The sequence below is a fragment of the Alligator mississippiensis genome, chromosome 4 (genome assembly GCF_030867095.1).
Source record: "Alligator mississippiensis isolate rAllMis1 chromosome 4, rAllMis1, whole genome shotgun sequence".
Lineage (NCBI taxonomy): Eukaryota > Metazoa > Chordata > Crocodylia > Alligatoridae > Alligator > Alligator mississippiensis.
Window position 1 is genome coordinate 5,114,566 of NC_081827.1, and position 24,752 is coordinate 5,139,317.

At 49.1% G+C, this 24,752-nt stretch overlaps 1 protein-coding gene across 2 annotated transcripts in view; it reads left to right on the plus strand.

The window, feature by feature from the left end:
* The window catches only part of STRIP2 (striatin interacting protein 2), a 39,688-nt gene that overhangs the window by 3,963 nt on the left and 10,973 nt on the right, over positions 1-24,752 (plus strand). The window contains exons 3-18 of one of the 2 annotated variants that reach the window (XM_059725707.1): positions 2,635-2,709; positions 4,586-4,720; positions 6,116-6,236; positions 6,696-6,764; positions 8,052-8,158; positions 8,521-8,648; positions 9,331-9,516; positions 10,061-10,284; positions 11,598-11,663; positions 13,404-13,467; positions 13,941-14,012; positions 14,664-14,738; positions 15,666-15,763; positions 16,438-16,564; positions 18,848-18,948; positions 19,938-20,004. In XM_059725707.1, the coding sequence (XP_059581690.1) occupies positions 2,635-2,709; positions 4,586-4,720; positions 6,116-6,236; positions 6,696-6,764; positions 8,052-8,158; positions 8,521-8,648; positions 9,331-9,516; positions 10,061-10,284; positions 11,598-11,663; positions 13,404-13,467; positions 13,941-14,012; positions 14,664-14,738; positions 15,666-15,763; positions 16,438-16,564; positions 18,848-18,948; positions 19,938-20,004 (1,715 nt within the window). The remainder of the gene's footprint in view (positions 1-2,634; positions 2,710-4,585; positions 4,721-6,115; positions 6,237-6,695; positions 6,765-8,051; positions 8,159-8,520; positions 8,649-9,330; positions 9,517-10,060; positions 10,285-11,597; positions 11,664-13,403; positions 13,468-13,940; positions 14,013-14,663; positions 14,739-15,665; positions 15,764-16,437; positions 16,565-18,847; positions 18,949-19,937; positions 20,005-24,752) is intronic. The other variant, XM_059725708.1, reaches the window with a different exon arrangement.

Genomic DNA, 24,752 nt, shown 5'->3' on the forward strand with positions numbered 1-24,752 from the left:
GCTACCCTTCTGCAGCAAAGATCCCTCTCTTGCTGATGCTAGATTGCAGTTCAGGTGGTCGAAAGCTCTTGGAGCAGGATCATCGGGGACATGGTCCCACGTCACAGTGAGGTCGGGCCTTTCTCTACTTTGTGTCTGCTGCTCTAGTGAAAATGCAGCCTGTGGATGTGTGGGCTCAGGCCCAGGCAGTGAAAGGCTGGGGCATCCCCTAACATCCCTGAATCTAAGGGCTCCACCATTTTTGGAGGAAAATAACAGCAAGAGAGCAGGGAACCCAAAGCACGTTCGCTGCTGTTGCATGTACGGCAGAGCATATTTGCGGCTGCTGCGCGTACAGCAGAGTCTGCGGAGATTTCGGTACGCTGGGGTGTTTCTCCTGCTTTCCAAAGCTTCGGCCTCCAGACCAGGAGGATGCCGGCGGAGGGTGCTGCACTGTCAGGCGTGCCTGTACAGCAAAAGGCAAGGTTGGCGGCAACAGCTTGGGCTTTCCCCTATGCTAGCAAGCAGAGACCCAACTCCGAGAGGCTGGCTATGTGTTCAGGTCACTACTGCCCGAGAGACCCTGTGTCACTGCGTCTCCCCTGCTGCCGATACCTCTGCTGCAGTCGCCCCTTTGCTTTGCTGGCAAACTTCCCAGCTCCTTTGCAGAGGCTGCTGTACGGCCATCAGAGAGCAACAGCTTTTTGGGACGGGCTGAGAAGTGCCAGGCTTCCTTCCTTCCTCATTCCTGGACTGCCTGTTGCTGTTGATTGGGGTTTATCGTAGCTGCGCCCGAGCTGAGCTGCCAGCGGCATGCGGTGCTCCTGTCATGAGACGGTGCCCGCGCCCGGAGCGTCAGCGTTTCATGTCTGTGTTTCACTCGCTGGCTCGATCGTCACCCCCACGCGCCAAGTCCGGCTGGCGGGCTCGAGCAGCGCGCTTGGGTGGGGTGACTGGTGATTAGCAGGAGGAGGGAGCGGTTTGCTAGTTGTGAGGTCACTTTTGCTCGGGAAACGCTGAATGTTGTGGTCAGGCCGTTGTAGTCAGGATAAGCTGGGGCTGGGGAAGTTGAACGGTAGGTCATGCCCGCTGTTCCTGTGCCTCGTGGCTGTTTCTCCTGGGCACGAGTCAGGAAGCCTTGAGCACGCTCTGAGCTGCGAGCTATAACGGGGTCGCTATTTCGAGCTCCCCACATGCAAGTGTAAGCTGTGTTGGCCGGTGGTATATGTAGCACATTGTAGTTAAAGAGCTGTGCTTCCACCGCTGGGGCCAGAAGAAAATAGCTCCCCCTTTCCGTCCTCTCCTGGCTCTCAAACACGCAGTAAATCAGTTTTAAATAACCTCCTTGGAGCTGTCTCCGTGCCAGGCCTGTCTCTGTTTCTTTTTCCCCCGTGGTGTTGTCCAGCTATTTAAATGGGTGAGGCACCCAGATCGCTTTTGGAAGCTGCGAAATACCATCCTGCAGCATCACCACTCGATGCAGAAAGAAGATCAGGTCGGGAGGTGCCAGCGCACGCCTAAAGCAAGTCCCTGAGGATGGGGGGGAGGAAGGGCTGCCCGGGTACGTGCCAGCGTTGTGGATGATAAATGGAAGCACCTGCCGCCTGGATTTTGTATCGGGCGTGTTTTTAGAAGGACCCACCCGCCCCGAATCCGGAGACTATGAAATCTGCCAGGAAAAAGTGACACGAGGCTTCCCAGAAAGGGAGGCTGTGAAGCCACATGGCCTCCGCCCTCGCCCCGGTGGTTACTTGCTTATTGCAACTTGTCCTGGCTCAGGCTGCCAGCTCTTCGGTGCAGGGGTTTCCTCTTCCCCTGCGTCAGTCTAGACGAGTCGCGTTCATGCTGTGCTGGACGGGGCTGGGAGAGGTCCCAGAGGGCAGTCCCCTGCCCTCACTGACACCGGCATCATATGATCCTTGCATAAACTGATTGTGCGCTCCCTTGAAACCAGTTAGGTTTGGGGCTGCTCCACCGTTTCTGTGGAGCTTAGCTTAAAAAAGAAAAAAAACCCAAAGGAAACCAGAAAACAGTCCCGTGCATTTTTATCTGCACCCAAACATTACTGCCCGGGGCGGGGGCTGGAAAACCTGAGGGCAGAACGGGCTAGAAATGGTGCCGGGCAAGGAGCAAGAGCGGTGACTTGTCCCCTCGTTTTAGCAGTGGTGTTAATGCCTGCTACCAATGGCCTTGCCCACATAGGTCTGATGTTTTAGCCTAGCGATCATCGTAGACCCAGTTTCATTTGCGTTACAATAAACCTTGCAGACTCAGAGCTACTTAATCCTGCTGGACTTAATTTAACCCATGAGTTTGATTTTAAAGCCAGGGGAGCCTGTGGGGGAAGGGAAGGAGGCTTTTACATTGAGGAACTGGTTCAGGAATGAGGAAGTCGATGGTTTTCTGCCTTCTCCCCCGGTCCCCGTAACCCTGGGAAAGAGGCCGTGTCTCTGCCTCTCTGTGCAAAGGTCACTGCGAGGTGCGAGGCCCTTGGATGCTGTGCAAAAGCCGATCACTTGTTTAACGTGGGTGTCCATGTCCCGTGTGAACAAAGACACGACTAAATGCCCTTTGGGGAATCGGGGCCCTCCCTTTCCTACCCCAGCACCACCATCCCTCATTAATTGCTCTGACCGGTTTTATCTCTCCCCCCAGAACTGTACAGCTACACGGAGGAGCCGGAGTTCGTCACCAACAGGAGGTGCTTTGAAGAGGATTTTCAAACTCAAGGTATACCACTTCGGTGCGGGGTACGGCCTCTTGCCAAGACGGGGCCGACCCAGCGATGGACTCGCGAGGGACCTCCCTGCGGGCGAGCTGTCTGCCAGGGTGTGCGGGACGGGCGACAGGATTGGGGCCGTACATTCAGACCAGGCCGTTGAGGTCGTAGTTGAAAGCGGGAGGTCTTGCTAATATCGATGGCTTATCCCGGCTCCCCTGACCCTCCCCGACGGCGCCACTCTTTGTGGCGAGGTCTGGGAAACCCTGCCAACCACGGCCAGGCTTTGGGGCCTCACTGATCACCAAGGAAAACTTTTCAGCTCCCCCCTCTCCCTTTTCATATGAGAAAGAGGAAGGATGGTCCAATGGTTCAGGCTGTCCCTTGGGACTTGAGAATTGCATTCAGTTCCTACTTCTCCCCAGACTTCCTGCGTGGCCCTCGGCGTGTCCGCATCAGCCTCTGTGTTTCATATCCTCATCTGTAAAATGGGGACAATAGCACCACAGAGAGGTGTTATGTGAATCCTCACGCTAAAGACACTGGGATGCTTGGATAGGTACCAGCAAGGCAGACCAATTAAGAGCTTCATAAACTGGCCAAACTTCGCTAATGTTGGGCCCTGGGAGACTTCCAGACGACGGGAAGAAAGTTAAGGTCGTGCCGATACTGAAATGACCGTGGTGGATTCTACTTCCCTGGAAGTTTTTCAATAAAGATTGAATGCTTTTTCTAAAAGAGATGCTGAAATGCAGAGAGGATTTAATTCAGGGGAGTCCTGTGACTTGTTTTATATGGACTTCAGATTAGACCAGTGTTTCTCAACCTTTTCTGACTCAAGACCCCCCTTGTTGGACAGAGACACCCCTGGGAAAATGCCAGCTCTTGGCTTTCGCTCAATCCTTGGCTCTGGAAAAATACAGGAGCAATTCTCGTGTTGCAAAGAACTCGGGTCACAGCAGATCAGGCTGGTTTTGATGCTGGGGATGCGTATTTGAAATCTGCGGGTCTATCTTGTGAATCATGCATGCACCTAACAGTGCTGATATTGTGCAGCGCGGTTCAAAAGATTTCACTGGACCCTTAAGTGTTGCAGCACCTTAGCTGGGAATTGCTAGAGGAAATAACCTCACTGGAGCAGTCCGTCCTTGTCATCTGATGGTAGGAATAAACTATCCTCTATGAGTTCAGTATTTTTTCCTGCGTGGAAGCTCAGCGCACCTTTCATTTAAGGGTCTCCTTGTTCTTCAAGGATGAATTCTCACCAGTAACCCCCACAGCCTGGGTTGCTGTATCCCCATTTTGCTGATGAAGGTGGGGAGATCTGATGTATAGAGAAAGGCAAGCATGTTTGCCAACCTCAGACACTGTCAGGGTAGAGTTGGGAAGAAATCCCTGATGCTCCATCAACTGTCCTAAGCTACTGACTTTCTTTGCCAGCTGCTGCGCCCATAGTAGCTGCATCTCCAGCAAAAATGATTGCATTTGACTTCTGTCCTATCTGACATCCTTCCCCCACAACATGAAAGATTAGGGGACTGGTTAATTTGGAGCTGGACTGGTCTCAGTGGGGGCAGATGACAGGACAAGGAGCAATGGGCTCACATTGCAGCGAGGGAAGTTTAGGTTGGATATTAGGAAAAACTTTCTCACTAGGAGGGTAGTAAAACACTGGAACAGGTTACGCAGAGAGGTGGGGGAGTCTCCATCCTTGGAGGCTTTGAAGACGCGGGTACGCAAAGTCTTGGCTGGGATGATGTGGTTGGGGCTGGTCCTGTTTGGAGCAGGGGGTTGGACTCGATGTGACCTCCCGAGGTCCCTTCAACACTCATTTCCTATGATCCTATGAACCTGGATCCAGATTCACTCTGATTTGTTGTTCTCCAGTGCAGGGGAAGAGATGGCCGGACCTGGACACGGCACAGCAGAAGGCCTATGTGATGCGGCTGTTGGATGGGCTGGAGGTGGTGAACAGGGACAAGCGGCTGAGAGTAGCCCGGGCCATTCTTTATTTGGCACAAGGTAACTGCATGCACCTGCTAAATCGCTGCGCTCAGGGTGTCATTTGCGCCATCAGCCCTTTGCCAGGCTTTGGAGGAGCTTTGTTCACCCCGCTCTGTGGGCTGGCTCTGAAAGCTTGGATGCGTCTCAGGGGTTTAGGTTGTAGCCGTGTCAGTCTAAGGACATAGGCAGACCTGGTTCTTTGGGTAAATCTGATATCTTTTATCAGACCGACTCAAAGTCTGGATGTGCCTGAAGGACTCCTGTGCTCCCCGTCCCCGGAGCGCAGAGGCAGACTGTGACGCTGAAAGCCACGGCCAGTTCAGGTGCAGGATGGATAATGCATGAGAAATGAATGTCTCGGGTCCAGCTCTGTTACAGTGATGGGACATTAGGAACCGCTGCCTTGTTCATTTCTGGCCTGAACCCAGCCCGTGTCAGGATAGAGTAAGTTGTGACCCAGAGGCTGTTCAGTGGTTGAAGTACGAGGAGTTTGACACAGCCTCGCCGTGACCCCAGCTCTGCAGGTCCCTCGCTGCCCACGTGGATGACTCTTCCTGGACTAGTCCCCTACATGTGGCTTCTCCTCTTCCTTAGTTTTGCTCTCTTCATTTTTCATGTCATGCATGAATTCAAGTTATGCATGGAAATGCATCATGCCTGGATACTGTCAGCCCGATTCCTTCCCCAGTACCAGGAGACCCACTCCTATATCTCATATGTGCCTTGGACCAGGGGTTGGCAACCTTTTGACCGCATGGGCTCAAGCTTGTAATCCAACCCTCTTCTGTGGGCCACAGATCTTTCCCCCCGACCCCCGGGAACTCAAGCTGCCTGCACTTACCCTTGCTGCAGACACCCAGCAAGAGGGAGCGGTGGGGAGAGCTGCAGAGGAAGGGGCTATGGAGGAGCTCAGTGCAACTCCCTGCCACCCGATTTCCCCCATTCTGCCCTGAACTGGGTTGGACTGTCTCAGACTGGACCAGCCCTATGAGCCTTAGGTTGCTGATCCCTGCCTTAGACTGAGTTGAAACTTGAAGGGTTTTTCTTCCCTGGGGGCTCCCATTCAGGAAAGCGTCTTTGCAGGGGCTTCATCCCGTTGGTTCTTTGGAAAATGCAAATCCTGGGGCTGGAGGGGGATAAAAGGAGTCGTGGGTTTGCGGTGCACACCGGCTGGTGTTTGCAAGGTTGGTGCTTACCGACTGCCTTACTGGGGGCTGCCAAGCATTGAAGGGAAGCTGAGGCTCGGCTCCTCTTCAGTGTGGCCCCTCCGTGTTAGGAGGCCAGAAGCTTGGACCTTTGCTGCAGCTGAGCTGAAGGCTCCAGGCCCGTCCGGCTCGTTCACTAGCACGACACACACTTGAAAGCCGGTTTTCTTCTGCCTGTTCACACTCTTTGGCCTTTGCGTCCCCCCAGGTGTGTTTGGAGAGTGCGATAATGAGCTGGACGTCCTGCACTGGTCTCGGCACAACAACTTCCTGCTGTACCAAATGGGCATGTTCACGGCCTTCCTGGAGCTGCTGAACTTGGAGATAGAGTGAGCGGCTTCGCGTTCCCTGGTCGTGCCCTCCTTTCTAGTATAAATGCATCCTGGATGCCCCTGTTTGGTTTTAGTGGCTTGGTAAATGTCCTTATGGGAGAGTTGTTGGGTTTTTCCTGGTGTGAAGCTTGTCTTCCCAGCCGGCGCTGTGAAAAGCGGCTGGTCCTCTGTAAGAAAAATGCCTGCATGCATGTCAGTCTTGCTGTGAACCTTGCAGCTTCTCTGACTGGGAAGGATGAGCAGGGTTTTAATGACCTCTTTCATGGCCTCATAAATAAGTCTGTGCTCCTGAGCTGGCGGCTGTGCTCAGCAGCATCGAAGAACAGTTTAAACGTTGTTCTTTCTGGTGTGGATGGGCCCAAAATATTCACTGTCCTGTTGGAGTAGTGGAGTCTCTGCATCCTGGATCCCAGGAGATTGACAGCAAACTCCTTTCCTCCTCTTTCTTCGTTGCAGTAACAGCCAGGCCTGCAGCAGCGCCCTGAGGAAACCGGCCATCTCCTTGGCAGACAGCACAGAGCTCAGGTAACCTGCACTTTCGCCCTGGGAACGCCGTGCTAGAACCTGCCTGCTTTTTCCTCAGTATTGACCTAACCGAACAAGACTCATTGGGTCCATTGCCCACGGCCCATCTTCCCCCACCTGTACCTAAAGCAGCAAGGAGGTCACTGGATTTCCTTGCTGTTTTTTCATTGTTCAGTATTCTCCGAGCTAAGCTTAACAAATGCTCCAGTGGTAACTGCCGTGCCGAGGATAAATGAGGGGCTTTCCAAGCTGGCAGAGTCTGGGGTTGTGTGATTGTGGTTGCTTGTTCAGCTCCAGGGAGGGAAGAGAAAGATGCCTCAGATTTTCTCCTGGCCCCTATTCCTCTTCTGACCACGGAAAGAGAGAGAATCGGCTTCAAGTCCATCGGTGCTTGTAAGAAGGTTGCCTTGGCGTGAGGCATCAGTAAGGTTCAATACAGAGAAGTGCAGGGTCCTGCATTTAAGACAGAGCAATCCCATGCACCGGTGCAGGCTTGGGACCAACTGGGTGGGCAGCAGTTCTGCAGAAAAGGACCTGGGGGTGACAGCGGGCGAGAAGCTGGATAGATGCAAGCAGTGTGCCCTTGATGCAAAGAAGACTAATGACATCTGGGGCTGCATTGGTAGGAGCGCTGCCAGCAGATCCAGGGCAGTGATTCTTCTCCTCTGTTCGGCACTGGGGAGGCCACATCTGGAGTCCTGTGTCCAGCTGTGGGCCCCCCACTACAGAAAGGATGGGGACAAGTTGGAGAGAGTCCAGCAGAAGGCAATAAAAATGATCCAGGGACTGGGGGACAGGACTGGTGAGGAGAGGCTGAGGGGACTGGGCTGATTTAGTCTGCAGAAGAGAAGACCGAGGGGGATTGAATAGCAGCCTTCACCTCTCTGCAGGGGGGCTGCAAAAAGGATGGAGCTGGACTGGTCTCAGTGGGGGCAGATGACAGGACAAGGAGCAATGGGCTCACGTTGCAGCAAGGAAAGTTGAGGTTGGATATTAGGAAAAATGCTCACGAGGAGGGTAGTAAAACACTGGAGCAGGTTACCCAGAAAGGCTGTGGACTCTCCATCCTTGGAAGTTTTTAAGACCTGGGTAGACAAAGCCTTGGCTGGGATGATGTAGGTGGGGCAGGTCCTGCTTGGAGCAGGGGGTTGGACTGGATGTGACCTCCCGAGGTCCCTTCAGCCCTCATCGTCTACGATGCTGTGAATCCTGAAGTCAGGGGTGGCTGAGCCTGGAGGCGGGCTTTGGGCGGACTATGAACGGTTTTCTCCGCTGCCTTCTCCGCAGAGTGCTGCTCAGCGTCATGTACCTGATGATCGAGAACATCCGCGTGGAGCTGGAGACGGACTCGCCTGAGTGGAAAACCACCCGAGAAGCATTCAAAACAGAGCTGAGTGAGTCAGTGGATGCCCGTTTTCCCTTTCCCGCACAATTATTATGAGACAAGCACAATCCTGTCTGCCCCATAACCCATTGCTCTAATGGCCTTGTAGCTGTAGGTATAAAGCCAGAGGTGGCAAATTGCTGTGCAATACAGGGAACCCTCCTTATTGCGTTAGCCAAAAGTTGGTTCGACCTTTGACCAAGAGACTTGGGATGGAGCCATTAAGGACAGCAGATCCAAAGACCCTGCTGCCGTAAGCAAACCATATGCAGAGGCCCCTCACGCTGGATACGTTCATCAGCGAGCATTTGGGAGCAAGACAAATTATTTTTGTCTTAAACTTCTTTGGTTTTTGGTCCTCTCCCATCCCAGGTTTTCCCGTGCACAGTGATGAACCGTTTGCTCTCCTGCTTTTCACCATGGTGATCAAGTTCTGCAGCGGGCACGCTCCACACTTCCCCATGAAGAAAGTCCTGCTCTTGCTTTGGAAGGTGCTACTAGTGAGTGCAATCCTTTCTCTTTCCAAGACTCGGATACACTGAGGGTTGTATCCTGGGAAGATGCCATGTGGGCTCTCTCTGCCATTTAATCCGACTTTGTAGAGGTCCCAGTATTGAAGGCCCATCACCAAAGCATCGCTGTGACATATTTTATAGTGCTTTTTTTGTTTGGTAACTCTGTCATTAAGAGGGGAATAATCCTGCGCTGGCCAGGAGGGCATAGTGCGAGATGCTTGATTCATCCCATGTCCTGGTTTTGGTTACTTTGACAAGTGACCTTTGCAGCACGTGAGATTGAGAGAGAGAAGAATCGGTGTAGGATGAATACAGGGTGAGCGACAGGTTGTTTGGGGACGTATAAAGAAATCTAGACAGAATTAATGAATAAAGGGGAGGCTTCATCCAGTGCTCCTGCTCCGCAGCCAGCGCTCGCAGGGGGGGCACTGGTGCTCCTGCCTGCCCCCTCGCCCATCACCTAAGTGGAGAACGCAGCCTGTCATGGGTGTGCGTGTGCACCCCCGTGCACCCCCTACGCATCGCCACTGGTAGCTACACACATCTCTTTGGTCTTTTCCAGTTCTGTGGTCTCTGTTTTAAATTCCTGCCCAGGCTTTGGAGAAAAATAATGATTTGCTTTGCTTCTTTCTTCTTTCTCTTTTGTGTCTCACTTGCTGGGCTGCAGTTCACCCTGGGTGGATTTGAAGCACTCCAGGTGATGAAGATGAAGAAGCGGGAGGACCTGTGCTTGCCTCCTCTGCCGGAGGACAGCATCCAAGTGATGCGCAGCATGCGGGCTGCCTCGCCTCCCGCCTGCTCCATCGAACTCATCGAACAGCAGCAGCAGAAGCGTGGCCACCGGAGCAGGCGGGTAAGACTTGGCACGTGATGGTCCTGTGCAAGGGAACATCCGTCCTATTGGGGTATCTGCGTATTGAGTAGCACCCTTTCCGTCCCCAGGTAGGGGGGTAAATGGCAATCAGATACATCCTGGAAATGTCTTGTTTGATTTCTTACTAAGGAAACATCCCAAACTTCAAGTTGCTCTGGGAGAGAGAGCACTGGGCATGGAGTACGCTTTGGGCCAGAAATTGGTCTTCAGCTGTTGGTCTGGTAGGGCTGTGTGATCAGAGGATCCAAAGTTTGTATCTCGCTATGGGACCGCTGCTGACCAAAGCCAAAAAAGTCGGACTCTGAAGAAACAAAATATCTCCCATCTCCTGAATAGGGAGCAAGCTCAGCACCCAAGAGGTTCCCCTTTATAAATGTAGGGAGGATGCTTTTTGTCCAAGCCCAGATGCCAACTAAAGTGATGCATCACAATCCTGGAAGGAAGTGCTTGGATAGGAAACACCTCCAAGTTCAGAAGTGATTTGGACTGTTTGTTTCTTTTCTGTTTCCACATACAATTGCAGCCCCTCATGAAACAAGACAGCTTGGACATTTACAACGAGAGGGACCCATTCAAGAACGATGAGGCCGGAGTGGATGAAGAAGAAAACGATGATGTGGACAGTGGGATCGAGGGCGAGCTGGACCTGATGGAGCGGGACGCGATCATCCAGGCTTTGCCAGCTCAGCGCCCACCCATTGAGCGGTTGTGTTTCCCAAAAGGACTTCCGTGGGCACCCAAAGTCAGGTACATCCGGGTGGTTTCTTTGTCATCTTCCCCTGCCCCAGCAATCTTGATATTGAAACCAGTTGTGGGTTGAGTGTCAGCCAGGTACAGGTTGAACTAGAGAGAACCCATTCCTTTTCTCCACGTGGCTTCTCTTGCACCAGCTGTGATTGTGCTCTTCCCCTGACCTTACCAGCCAGGTACGGCCAAGCTGGATGTATAACTGGATAGGAGTTGGAGAAAGTAGTGTTGTCTGTGTATGACGTCCCATGCCCAAGAACCTTTGGAAGAAAAGGAAGAGGAGCTTTGTCATTAGCACTGATGACAGAGAGCTGGGCATGTCCTTGACTGTGACCTTGGGAAACGGTTGTAAGAGCTGTTTAATTGAATTCTCAACCATTTATTTAATGAGTCTCTTGCCTACCCAGGTAATGAGCATTGTTCAGTGGTACTGCTGTGATCCAAAAGCTGGAAGAACCCCAACTGAGGTGCCTCTTTCCAAGAAAAATGCTAAAACCAGATACGGAGGGCTGTTATTACATGCAGCCGCTGAAGTGCTGGCCTGGCTGAATGTAGTTGTGCGTTTTAACATTGGTTTCAGTGAGGCCAGGGTTTGATCCGATGACTTTAAAATGGTGAGGCACATGCACTTCTCCAGTTTGGGAGCAACGCGAGGGCTAAGCTGTTTAGCTGGACTAGCTGAGCTACCGTCTCAAGTCTGTTCACTGATTTTTGGGTTGAAAGCAGGCAGGAGCCTGTTTCTAAAATATGACTTAAACATCTGTTTCTGCCTAAGCCACATATTCTCCCAACTTTCAAGTCAAATAGTGATCATTCTGCGGGGGAAAGAAGGGGAAAGTATGGAAATTCAGGTGGCTTCTTTCTGCCCCTTGCAATCGGACCTCCTAGTCAAGATTATGCTAGTGGCACCACGATCCGAGCTGTCAGACAACAGCGATGGACACCTCTGATCTCTCCTGTAGCTGCATAGCAATTTCAGGGCTAATGGGGCGAGGTTGTGTGTCCTTTTCAAGGACACTGCTGGGAACTGATAAATTGTGAAAAAAATAACATGAGTTGTACAAACTCCCTCTACAGATCAGATCTGTGCTTTCAATTATTCTGGAGGGTTACGCTAAATCCAGATCATTTTGTTTGCATTGTTGCTGAAGCAATGCAGATGCTCCAGCTGTCGGCCTCCTTCGGAGTGGTACGTGAGAGGCAGACGGTGCATGCTGAGTCCACGTTGTTCAGTTTCTAAGCAATCTGGATCCTGATGGGATGGTTCTGATGTACGTTTTGTTTTTCCCCTCTCCTCTTTGCCGGTCTATCAGACAGAAGGACATTGAGCATTTCCTGGAAGCAAGCAGGCACAAGTTCATTGGATTTACACTGGGGCAGTAAGTATTGTGGGTTGGGGAAAATAGAGCTGGCTTGCAAACAAATCCAGTCTTGTAATTCCTGCCATTGAACCAACACCTTGCTGCTGGGAGCTGCTAGTGCTTGGAGCATCGGTGTCCTTGAGTCAGGCAGTCGAATGCGTGCTTAGGAGAGCGTATAAGAGATCCCAGCTAGTGTCAGGATGTCGTTGTACCAGGCATTTTAGAGGTATGGTCTAGGGGGCAGATCGTGCTCCAAACACCTTACAGTCTAATAGAAGAAATAGAGTATGTGGGATAAACTGACATCTGGTGTAAGCTAGAGGTTTTCAGGAGGACTGGTAAGTGTCTTGCTTTCTGCAGATTTGTGAGGCGCTTTTGTGTCTCCTTCTCTTAATGAGAGGGAATGGAAGGAATACAGGAAGAGTCGCGGAGGGCGGACGGGTGGGGAGGTGGCAGAGCAGTCCAGAGGAAGGAGAAACACAGCAGAAGGGTTGACTTGCTATCAGGACTGGGCCCATGGTCTTGAATCGTAGACAGTGAGGGTGGAAGGGACCTCAGGAGGTCACATCTAGTCCAACCCCCTGCTCAAAGCAGGACCAGCCCCAGCTAGATGCTCCCAGCCACAGCCTTGTCTAGTTGGGCTTTAGAAACCTCTAAGGATGGAGAGCCCACCGCCTCTCTGGGTAACCTCTTCCAATCCTTTATGCCTCCCATAGTGAGACAGTTTTCCTTTATATGTAACCTCAACTTCCCTTGCTGCAACGTGAGCCCATTGCTCCTTGTCCTGTCATCTGCCTCCACTGAGACCAGTCCAGCTCCATCCTCTTTGCAACCCCCTGCAGTGACCTGAAGGCTGCTATTCAATCCCCCTTGGTCTTCTCTTCTCCACACTAAATAAGCCCAGTTCCCTCAGCCTCTCCTCACCCGTCATGTGCCCCAGCCCCTGGACCATTTTTGCTAACTGCTGTGGAGTCAAATATCCATTGTGGCATTCCTGTGCAAAGGGTCTGAAAGCTGGTGTCAGTCCAGTACAGGGGTCTCTAGAGTAGAGGCTTTTCTTTGCAAGCCAGAGCCACGGGCGATGTGAGACGAGGGGAGATGTAGGTGGCTGAGGTTCTCTGTCCAGCGCGGGGCCGTGCTCTGACCTCTCATAGATTCACAGATGTTAGGGTCAGAAGGGACCTCAGTAGATCATCGAGTCCGACCCCCTGCCCTGGGCAGGAAAGAGCACTGGGGTCCGACAACCCCAGCTAGGTGTTTGTCCAGTCTCCTCTTAAAGACCCTCAAGGTAGGGGAGAGCACCACCTCCCTTGGAGCCCGTTCCAGGTTCTGGCAACCCTCACCATGTTGCTAAGCTGTATCTTCTGGTCTTGCACTTGGTCCTGGATAGTTTGGAAGACTTTTACGTAATAACTAGATGTCATGTGAAGAAATGCAGACAGGTCAGTGACATAGCCATCTCCCACCCGGGTCAGGGATGAACCAGTGGAGCTCTGCGGAGTAGAGCTGGCAACTGCCCTTCCCTTTTCCCTTGTCCAAGTCGCCGTTATCTTGTGTCTCAGTAACACAGGACAGGATTTCAGCCTGCATTTAGCTGTGTCCACACATTTAAACATCTCCTCTTGTTAAGGTCCCAGCACATCTGGATTTTGCTCACCTGACAACTTCCTTTCCTGGTTTTTACTCTGAAGGGAAACATGTTTAAATCTACATTTTCTCTCCAAGTTTGTACTTCTCATCTTTCTTTCCCTCCTTCAGGGACACAGAAACCCTAATTGGGTTACCGCGGCCCATCCATGAAAGTGTGAACACTTTAAAACAGGTAACACAATGGCTCTCTTCACCTTCAGCCTTTTTGATCTGGCCTGTGCGATGGGAAGCTGCTTTAATGTCTTGCACTGTTATAACTTTTCCCATTTAGTAAGTTCACCAATACTGAGATGCCAGCCATCTTTCGGGGTGAGAACTGGTGCACAGTTCGGTCCCAGCGGGATACAGCGCCCTTCATCTATCCCCCTTATCTTGTGTGGAGCGCTCCAGAGGTGTCTGCACTTCAACGTTAACTGAAATGATTTTTGGACGTGCAGTGGGGGATGCACTTCAAGGTTATAGGAGTTTCCAAAAGGGGAGGTGGAGTCTCTCAGCTGTGAGGACCTCTCCTGGCATCGCCTGTAAATCTAACCCGAATATCTGTGCTCTGGTTGGGAAGGCGAGGGGGGTCAGCATTTTTCATTGCACAGTGTCTCTTCTGTTTCAATCATAGTGTTACTCTGCTTCTGTTCATGTCTTTGGCAGCATAAATATGTGTCCATCTCGGATATACAAATCAAGAATGAAGAAGAGCTGGAGAAGTGTCCCATGTCTTTGGTAAGAAACCACCGCCCTCCTTCTTTGCTGGATGGATGTATGGGTGGGTTTCTAAAGATTGTGTTACTATTGCTTAACCTCCTTCCCACGGCGTGCATGTGCCACATGTGTCCATGCCAGGATTGATTGGAGGTGACGTGAGTCTAGAAAGCAGGGCTTCCTTTGGGACCTGCCAGGGGCAAATTTGCCTGTTATAGGATTGAGAACCGCCACTCTCCTCTTGGAAACGGTTGACCATTTTGATATAAGGATATAACTTGCAACAGCTACAGGTCCCAAGATGCGGTGCCTAAGTGACCTGGCTACTCAAGATGGTGTGTTGTCAGCGGAAGCCCACAGCTGATGCAGGCTGTACTTTTGTATGAAAGATGACAGCTGCATCATCAACTCTGCTGATTTTCCTTTGAATCTCAGGACATACTTTGACTATCCAGGTTTTAAGGCAAAAACCTGCTCAGAATTGGTTCCCAATCATCCTTGCCAGAGCAGGCATACTGATAAGCCTGGCAGCATCCTGATAGAAGTGTGGGGAATGGCTTCATTTTTCACGCTTCCTTGAAGTGGACTTTGTGCCTGTCCAGCATATCTTGGTTGTTTGGTTGAATTACAGCTTTTTCCCCCTCCTTGTACCCAATGTCTGTCTAATTCCAGGGGGAGGAGGAAGTTCAGGAGACCGCTTGTGAGATCCTGTATCGGGCGATGTTATACAATCTTCCCCAGTATATGGTAAGGCTATATTTTTTTCCAGAAGTGTGTGAGTCAGGAGCTCATTACCTAGAAAATTAGCATTGAAAGGGACCTTGGGAGGTCACATCCAGTCCAGCCCCTGCTTCAAACAAGACCAGCCCCAACTCCATCATCCCAGACAAGGCTTTGTCTAGCCGGGTCTTAAAAACCTCCAAGGATGGAGACTGCACCACCTCTCTGAGTGACCTGTTCCAGTGTTTCACCACCCTCCTCGTGAGAAAATTCTTCCTAATATCCAACCTCAACCTCCCTTGCTGCAACTGGAGCCCATTGCTCCTTGTCCTGTCATCTTTGCAACCCCCCCTGCAGGGAGCTGAAGGCTGCTATCAAATCCCCCCTCAATCTTCTCTTCTCCAGTCTGAATAAGCCCTGTTCCCACAACCTCTCCTCGTAAGTAGGACTGAGAGCCCTGGAGCTGATTTAGGAGATTTGTCATTTCAGGCATCCTTCTAAATATGCTTCGGCTCTGACCTAGAGGGGCCACCTCTGATGGTAAAGAGGAGCACGGAGCCATTCAGCTCCTGTCTTCTCTGTTGAGGCGACTACAGGGCCACCAGGAGTGTGGTTTGTGAGAAGGCCAACTAATCATGCCAGGAAATGGGCGTTAATGCACTGAGCTCTAATGTGCCTTCATATGGGCTGCAGCCTGGTAGCCACGTCAGGCTGAGTCTGAACAGGGGACCTTTCTGTGAAAGGGTCTGCAAGCCATTAGCAGTTCCCAGAATCATGCTGCCTTCCTTGCAGGGGAGCTACATAGAGGTCTACTGCCGCTCCATTGGTTTCATAAGGAATGGAGCTTGTGTCCTGAAGTATTAGCAGTATCTGAGGTCTTCAGGCTGCACAGCTAAAACGGGCCCTCTTGCTCCTCTCGAGCTGTTGCACAGTGAATTTTCTGTCCCTCTATAGATCGCTTTGCTGAAGATCCTCCTGGCTGCAGCTCCCACCTCCAAAGCCAAGACTGACTCTATCAACATCTTGGCAGACGTGTTGCCCGAGGAGATGCCGTAAGTGCATGAGGGGGAGGCAGCTGTTTCAGCAGCAGTGGTAGGTGACGGTAGTGATCTGGGGCTTAGAGACGGGGGCAGAGATTTCCAGTTTCTGAGACCGGGCAGGACCTACACAAGAGAGAGGAGTTACGGTTTCCATGGAAGTGTCTGCTTTTTCTCTGGACCTTCAACCTTTTCAGCGCTCAGGCTGCACCACATCTGCCCTTGTGCCCTGTTAACTTGAATGGCCATGTTACACTATGACTGGAAGAAGCAGCCCGTGCTAATTCACCTGTCCTGAGTCGGAAGGAAGTGTCTTGTGGCTAGAATACAGCACAAGAGAAAAGACTGCTCATGGCCAGATGTCAAAATAAACCAGCAGGCAAAAGGAAGAAAGCTTGTTATTATTCAACAGGCATCTTTCTCCTCTCTTAAGAGTCCCTTTCATTGCAATTTAAATCCTACAGCAAACTGCTCCCAAAGCGCTCCTCAGACAGGGCAGTCGGTCTCTTCTATAGTCCACCTTAGTGGTGCTGATCTGTTTGTGGAAGCAGGTGTCTGTGTCTATCAGTGAAGGCAGCCTTTCTGTAGAAAGAGTGAGTCCAGGGAAACCATAAATATGATGCTCCAGCCCACTGCTGCTGCTCGTCCATGGTTTTCTCCCATTCCATCCTCTTTTCCTTCCAAACCAGAATTACAGTTCTTCAGAGCATGAAATTGGGGATTGATGTGAACAGACACAAAGAGATCATTGTGAAGAGCATTTCAGCCTTGCTGCTGCTGCTGTTGAAACATTTCAAACTGAACCACATCTACCAGGTGGGTTTTATCCAACGCTAAGTGTATGACAAATAGAGATTCATTCTGGTTAGTCTCTCTTGAGAAACCTCCTCTTGGCACCATTCTCCTGCGAGCGGCTGCTGGCTGGTTTTTGACAGAGATGAGTTTTAGCCCCAGGGTATAACTTCATTAGTGGTACTGGCACTGGATAAGGTGGCTATCAGTGTCTTGGACTGTGTTTTTTCTGGGGTCACTTCCACAAGGCAATACCTCCAATCTCATTACAAACCCCAGTGTGAATATTTCACGTTGAATCCCTGTATAACCTGCCTGAAGAGATGGCATCTCTGCCAGAAATGGGAAAGGGATAGGAGGCTAGACAGACCTCTCTCAGGCTTTGTCTACACTACAGTTACATTGGGGAGAAGTAGTTACAATACTCCTAACTATGTTTTAGCTTTGTTTGGCTTTGTGTCTAAATTGGGCCAAAATGTGTCGTAACCATGTTAAAAGGTTCCCTTATTACCAATGCTGTTTAAATATTCGATTGGGCTGTTGCCTGGCCCCGTACTGAAGCACTCTGCACACCAGATGCTTTTTGGTTTCCTTTTTTAGAAAGCTTCCCACATGCACAGCTCCAGCATCTAGCCTGCAGCACGGTCCACCCTGTTTTATTATGAACATTAATGTGCTGCATCTTATGATCCGCCTCCTCTCTACAGCGAGTCCCTTGTGCCCTCTTACTGTGTTGCTACTTGTTCCCCTCTCTCATCCCGGCACAGAAGATCCTGTTCTCATTTTTCTGCCTTCACTGTGCTATGAGACTGCATGTTATTGGGCCATCACAGAGACAGGATCTAAGGGGCTCCTGGGTTCAGAGCTTGCATTTTGTTTAGCCGTAGGGGAGTCACTCGATTGCCTTTTGCATCATCCACATCTGGAAAGCCAGGACATCGCAGCAAACCAGAGCAGAAACTTCCACAGCAATTAAATGCACTTAAAACTAAAAGGTCCAGATGTCTGTCCTGGCTCTGGGTTAAAGAACCCATTAAGGTTTGTTTAAATGCAGTGTCCAGCAGCTAAGATCAGATTGAGTCACTGGTGTGACTGATGAGCCGGATACGAGGCAAGGGCTTTGTAGAGTGCAGCCGACTGCTGCACCTGCCTGCTGTGGCGTTTGGGCCACAAAGGTGGTATGAGAGCCAGGGAATATCCCTTGGCCCTGAATAACTTCACTCTGTTTGTGACTGATCTGCAAACAGTAGATCAACCACATGTGTGAAACGAGTCTGTTCAGGTTTCCAGTGTGCTCTGCCTGCTAGCTGATGGCCAGAAGGTAGATGGGACATGGTCTTTTCAAGGGGATTCTCCCAGCCAGCCCCCTTTTGCTTCTCCCTCCAGTTAATGTGGTGGAGGCTGCAAAAGAGACCAGCAGTTCTGCTAGATGAGTAAAAGGGAGCTTCCCTTGGTTAAGTCAACAAGGATCCCGTGGAGTTTCCTTCAGTTTTTGGTCACTCTGCGTTCTTGCACTAACTTTTTCTCCAGGGCTACCCCTGCGCTCTACCTTCGAGGTTAGGGCAGGAGTCCAAAGGCCATAGCTCTGCTTTGGGCTCCGCTGACTTGCTGTATGACCCTGAGATAAGTCCTTTGTGTCTTGGGTGTCCTTCTCTGAGAAACGGAGTCGTCGGGGGAGACCGAGATACAGACAGGGTTGAATACAGCAATGCTTATAAAGCTCTTTCGGATGCTAGCTCCTGGTATCTGAACACCCGAGTAGCCGTGGCACTTGAAATACTAAGGTTGAGATGGGCTAAGCATTCTTTGCGTATAAATCGCCACTTCCCCAAATTAGCAGCGACTTAGCACTGAAAACGGGTTTTAAAAAAAATAAAAGATTATTTCCTGACTCTGATAAATTGTGGGTTAGAAGATGACACAGCTGGGATAAGCAGAGGAATGCCTCTTTTTGTTATATTTGGTACAATAGAGCTTTGTTGTATTCTTTACAAACTGCATTTCTAGGGCGTTGAAGGTTAAGTTTTAACAGGGAGAGAGAAATGCAAAAGCAGATACAAAAGAAATATTACTATGTTTCTTAGTAAAGGGCTAGAGCTAACACTTCACAGAAAGGAAAAAAATAAGGTATTGCCAAGGGCTGGCACAACAGATGAGGTGGCGTTTTACCCCACAGTTACAGGGATTGGGCATAGGAGAGGAGGTCTGTGAGACCAGCTGGAGCATTTGCTGTAAAACCCAGGAAACCTTCTGTATGTTCAATTTTTTCCCTCCCGTTAATGCCGTGTGTTCACCTCTTTCTTTCAGTTTGAGTATGTGTCCCAGCACTTGGTGTTTGCCAACTGCATCCCGTTGATCCTGAAGTTCTTCAACCAGAATATCATGTCCTATATCACTGCCAAAAACAGGTATAGCTCGTTTTGTAGCGGTGCCTTTTCCTCCGGGGACATTGGCAAGTTACAGCTTTGTGCACGGAGAGAGCGCAGCGTGAGGGGGATGAAACAGCTGCAAGGGGTTGCGTTCTAGGTTGGACGAAGCATTAAACGATCTGCCGTACAGAAGCAATCCTGTGCTGCCCAGAGTGATCTTCTGGGCCTCTCTTACCTTCTGAACCTATTATTCATCTCTCCTGCCTCTGACCACTTGGTTTTAAATACCTGCAAGAATGTTTCTACACTTTTGCTGGCTGACAGTGTCTTTAAGTAGGAAGACTTTTATGCTGCTTTGTGCCTTGAGACACTGAGCGTGTCAAGAATCACAAGAATTATATTATATGATCACACCCTACCCATTTTGGGGATGTGCATGTCTTGCAGAGGGTGATCAATACTCTTATTCTTCCGTATGGGCTAATTATATAAAAGCGATAGGTTCTATAGAGGTGGTAGCGAAGTCGGCTTCCTTCCCTTTGAATTTCCCTGACGTTATCAGTTTGCCCAATCTCTTATTTTAACCTAAAGTTGAGTGGGGGGGGTTGTTTTGTTTTTTTAATAGCTAGTATGTCTTGGCTTAATGGATCTGGGTCCCTTGAGTCATTATTAGAGCACTCAAGATATGCGTTAGAGAAATAACTGATCCATTAGCAGAGGCACAGACTCATGAGACAGTTTGTGCAACTATGAAAAGGCAGGTGCCTTTGAAACTTTCTGATAAGCTGTGGTTCTGCCTATGAAAGTGTTTGCAAAGCCCTGGCTGAATTTAAAACAACAGCTGACTTCCTGGGCACGTCCCATAACTCAGCAGCATGTCCCAGTTGCTCGGTCCTGCCCGTGCCAGCTGTAATTAATCGGTGCACTGGGAATGGAGATCTTAGGGGTGATTGAAAAATGTCATGTAATGATTTTTAAAAAGCTGATGTGCTGCCTAATGACCATCCCCTGTTCTCTGTCTCCTGCAGCATCTCTGTCCTGGATTATCCATACTGTATTGTCCATGAGCTGCCTGAGCTCACAGCAGAAAGCCTGGTAAGGAGAGTGGAAATAATCCTTGTTACAGATGTTGCAGTAGGTCTGTATTTGATGGAGTGGAAGAAGGACTGTTTTCCTGTCTCTCTTCCCTCCCACCCTCATCCCTTCTAAAGTAAACTTTTTTTTCAGTATTTATACTCCCCACCACCACCACCCATCCTTCTCTGTCCTGGCTCCTGATCTGCTGTTGGATTGGGGGACCTGGTGTGTCCTACAATATAGTGCCTATTGGGCTTTTCCCAGCCAGACTTCCCTGCCAGTTTTTCTCTTGGTTCGGTACTAGCACTTTGTAAGATGCTGCTCAGAATAAGAGGGTAAAACAGCTGTTCCTTCCCTAAGGCTCTTAGTCTGAACATTTTGCAGGCTGCCTCATCTACCTGGGTTTCGTACATGCCACACTATCGATGAAGCATCATGAGAGATTTGCAGCCACAGTCACTTCAAATATACGCTGAGGAGTCATTTAGGCTCCAAAGTTGATGGCCTTTAACCCTTGAAACACAGAAGGTAGCTTATTGGATAAAGAAATTGTGAACTCAGTGATGGGCGGGTGAGGAAAGTGGAAGAATTTCTGGCATTGAGGAATAGAGCGGGCTTCTTGTCTTGAAGCTGCGCCAGGTCAGCACTCCCTGCATCCCTTGCTTTCCAGACCCTTTGGGGATTCAGTCATTCACCTCGAATCTGCTCTGCATTGTCATAGTTAGCATTATCAGGGAAGAAAAAAGCATTCTCTGGACTGAAATGTCACGTTCTGCTCTTGAATGCCTCTGCTATGCAAACATCAGAGTACGTGAGCACCGAATAGTAAAGTCTCTCCCCTTAACATCTAATGAATTTTAAATGCGTCTGACAGGTATCAAGGTCTGGTGGGCGGATAGATAGCCACCTGGCTGAGCCAACTGAAGAACAGTACATCCTACATCTCTGCTGGATAGGTGACTTTTGAGGTCCTTTCCAACTCCGTTTCTGTGGTGCAAAAGCAAACGGCCACTGTTGGTATAGGACTTAAAGAGCTGAAGCTGTTGTTGCAATGCAAAAAAAAGGAATACAAGGGAACTAACAGTGTTCTCGAGTCTGTGCTGCACAGCCATTGCTCATGCTCAAGCATAAATTAAGAAGTTGGCAGATGGAGCTAAAATAATTACATGCTTCATTTAAAGTGCAGATTAAAATGAAAAGAAAGTCTGTATTGAATGGAAAACCGATATCATGAACAGTCCAACTTTTTAGAGAAAAACAATGAAGACTGCAAGAAATTAACAGCATTTAAATGAAACTTTTTCACAGTAGGCCAGATTTTGTGTGTGTGAATGGAGCCAGCCCTGAACGACCTTCGTTTCACTTTGTTTGGATTATCAGTGACACCTAGCGGTGAAATCTTCTCATTTCTGCCCTTTTTGCTCATTTCCATTTAAAGTGCGGTGGAACGCTATAGAAATATTACAGGATTGTCCCTCCAGACTCCCCAACAGTGGACAGGAATGCTACCTGTTCTGGATATGTGGAGATGCCAAACAACATAGAGTTTCATAGACATCAGGGCTGGAAGGGACCTCACAAGATCATCGGGTCCAGCCCCCCGCCCAAAGGGCAGGAAGTCAGCTGGGGTCAAAGGATCCCAGCAAAATAAGCGTCCAAATGTTTCTTGAAAGTGTCCAGAGTCAGTGCTTGCACCACCTCCACGGGGAGTTTGTTCCAGGGCCTGGGGACTCGGACAGTAAAGAGGTTTTTCCTTATATCCAACCTAAAACAGTCTTCAAGGAGTTTGTGACTGTTGGACTTTGTCATCCCTTGGGGTGCCCTAGTGAACAGGTGTTCCCCCACATCCTGATGCACACCCCATATATACTTATAGGCTGCCACCAAGTCATCCCTGAGCCTGTGCTTCTCCAGGCTGATGAGTCCCATGTCCCTCAGCCTCTCCTCCTAAGGCCTGATCTCCTGCGCGTGGCTCTCCTCTTCCAAGCTTCTCTGCATCCTTTCTTAATTGTGGGGCCCAGAGCTGGATGCAGTACTCCAGCTGCAGCCTCACCAAGGCTGAGTATAGCGGGAGGACAACTTTCTGGGTCTTGTTTGAGATGCGTCGGTAGATGCAAGCCAGAGTTTTGTTCGCTTTGCCGGCTGCAGTATCGCGTTGGTGGCTCATGTTTATCTTGTGGTCAGTCATGACCCCCAAGTTTATTGCCTTGGACTAAGGCAGTGACAGAATTAGAATTCAAGGTCTTTTGGCACTCGGTCACAAACTCGGCCCGCGGGACCGAAGCATTTCCTGCAGCTATTCCAATACTTTACCATCAGTAGTTAAACTGCTGGACACCGTCTGTTGACAGTTGTAGTGATATATAGTCAGGTGCAGATGAAGGGACATGTCTGAGCTGTGGTTACAGATGCGGTCTATTTTCAGGGATCTCCCGCCCTTCCCCACTCCCCACCCCTGAAAACTTACAGCTCCAATGACGACAATATATAATTAAAGTCGATGTCCATGGGGCAGACAGAGCACAATCTCCGTTTCTGGTAAGATGACCAACTTTAGAAAAGGAGATATGATAAAAAGGCCCTAAAGAAAGTAACATTAGATGCTATGAAGAAAGGCAGCAATAAATTCTCAGAAGATATCTATAATGTTGACAGGAAGGGAATTTGGAAGACAGCAACTAAACCATTTCTAGTTCATGGCAAGTTTTTGAGAGACTCAGCCACATAAGTCCCTACAAAAGTCAGAAATCTAACTAGTGAAGTCAATAAATAGTAGCATAAATTACAGCAGTTGTTAAGGAGGATGGACTTCAAAGGGCAAATAACTAACACTATAAAAACAAAGAAAAAAAGATTCTTTAAGCATTTCAGAAGCGGAGGATTCACTGGATCAATGAAGTTAAAGGGAGTGGATGCAGGAAGATAAGGATGTTGCTAAAAAGCTAATTGATTTCCTTGCATGGGTCTTCACTGCTGAGGACGCTGGGGAGAATACAGTTCTGGACCTTCTCTTTTCTGGCAGTAAGGATGAGGTACCGTCTTTGGCAAAAGAAGCGGCGCTGATTGAAATGCAGCGTGTCACCAGGCCAGCCAAAAGTCTGAAGAAGCTTGACTGTGAAGTAGATGAGCTGCAAACAATGACATCTAAGCTTTCCTTTAAAAAACAAGAGCCATTGTTATAAAAGACTTGGCAAATCTTTACTGAGATTTTTTTAAAGATCTGAGTGGCAATCTGAGAAAAGAGCGCACCTAGCAAATGGGCTAAATCGATCATTTAAAAACAGAATAGCAAAAGCCCTGAAAGGCCATGAACTGACAGGGTCTTACTAGCATGGATTCAGGAAAGGAAAGTCATGTGTCGTTAATCTCATATTATGGTTTGCCATGAATATGTATGTAATGTACTGGAAGAAGAAGAGCCAGTGGACAGAACTTTTGATGCTCCCAAAACGCTTTCAACAACCTACATGAGAGGCTACTAATATAATATATTTTCATAGACATTAGGGCTGGAACAGACCTCAGAAGATCATCAAGTCCAGCCCCTAAATATATACTTGCTGACATTCTGGAAAGGGGAAGGCAATACTGAGAGAGCAAAAGAGAACTTTTACAATCATTTCTCCCATGCCTGAGGAAGGGTGCTTGTGCCTGAAAGCTTGCAATTAAAAACATTTTTTTTTTGCAAAAATCTAGTTGGTCTAATACAAGATATCACCTCTACCACAAGTGCTGATTCCTTTTGCCTCTAGACCAACACGGCTACAACCTGGATACCTGACAGATGACACACTTTAGACTTGAGTTAATCAGGACCACAAAGGATTGTGAGCACCTTTAGAGACCTAATCGAGGTAGGCAAATCCACAACATGATGGCAAACTGAAAACCAAAGTTTGACAAGTACACATCAATACATATAGGAGGGAAACTTTTAAACTACTCGCGTACTCATCCGCTTTACAAACCTCTAAATTAACTGGATCAACGAAACAGACCTAGCTAGCTTAGTGAACCTTCTCTTCAATGTGCAGCTGCAGTAAAAAAAAAAAAAAAAGAAAAAGCAAGTAAGATGTTTAGGACGTAGAAGGACTGTGGTAGGAAATAAAACTGAAGATCTAATTTCGTTATATCAATGAACAGTGTAGCCTCAATACAATACTCCAGCATCATCCAGAATACTGTAGCTGGAACTGGTCTGCCCATCACAGAAAGATGATGCGGAATTGGAGAAGGTGCGGAAAATAGTGGTGAGACACCAGAGGCCGGGCAAACCCCTTGTATGGGGAGAGACTGAAATGACTGGGATTGTTACTTTTAGAAAGGAGATTGAATGCGGGAGTGTAATAAAAGTGCACAAAAATGGCAAATGATCTAGAGGTAGATTGAGGACTTTTTCTTACTGTCTCATACTATAAGAACAAGGAGCCATTCAGTGAAATTAAGAAGTGGAGAAACTCGAAGGGCAAATTTGCTAGTAAAGTCTTTGAAATAGTTGGCAGGTGTGGGGTGATCCTGTGCCCCTTTTTCATGGCATCTAGAACATCTTTCTACTTAACCAAGTTTCAGTATTTGTTTCCTTTTTCTGAATTTTATTGACTTAGCTCCATGACTGAGCTGGATGGCAGATATTATACTCGACAACAAATCTCTCATTCTAAGTTAAACCTAAAGCCATTTTTCCCTGCCCCTAAGTATGGGCATAAACTAGATGGATATTTTTTTCTGTAACTTCATAGATTTCATAGACACTAGGGGCTGGAAGG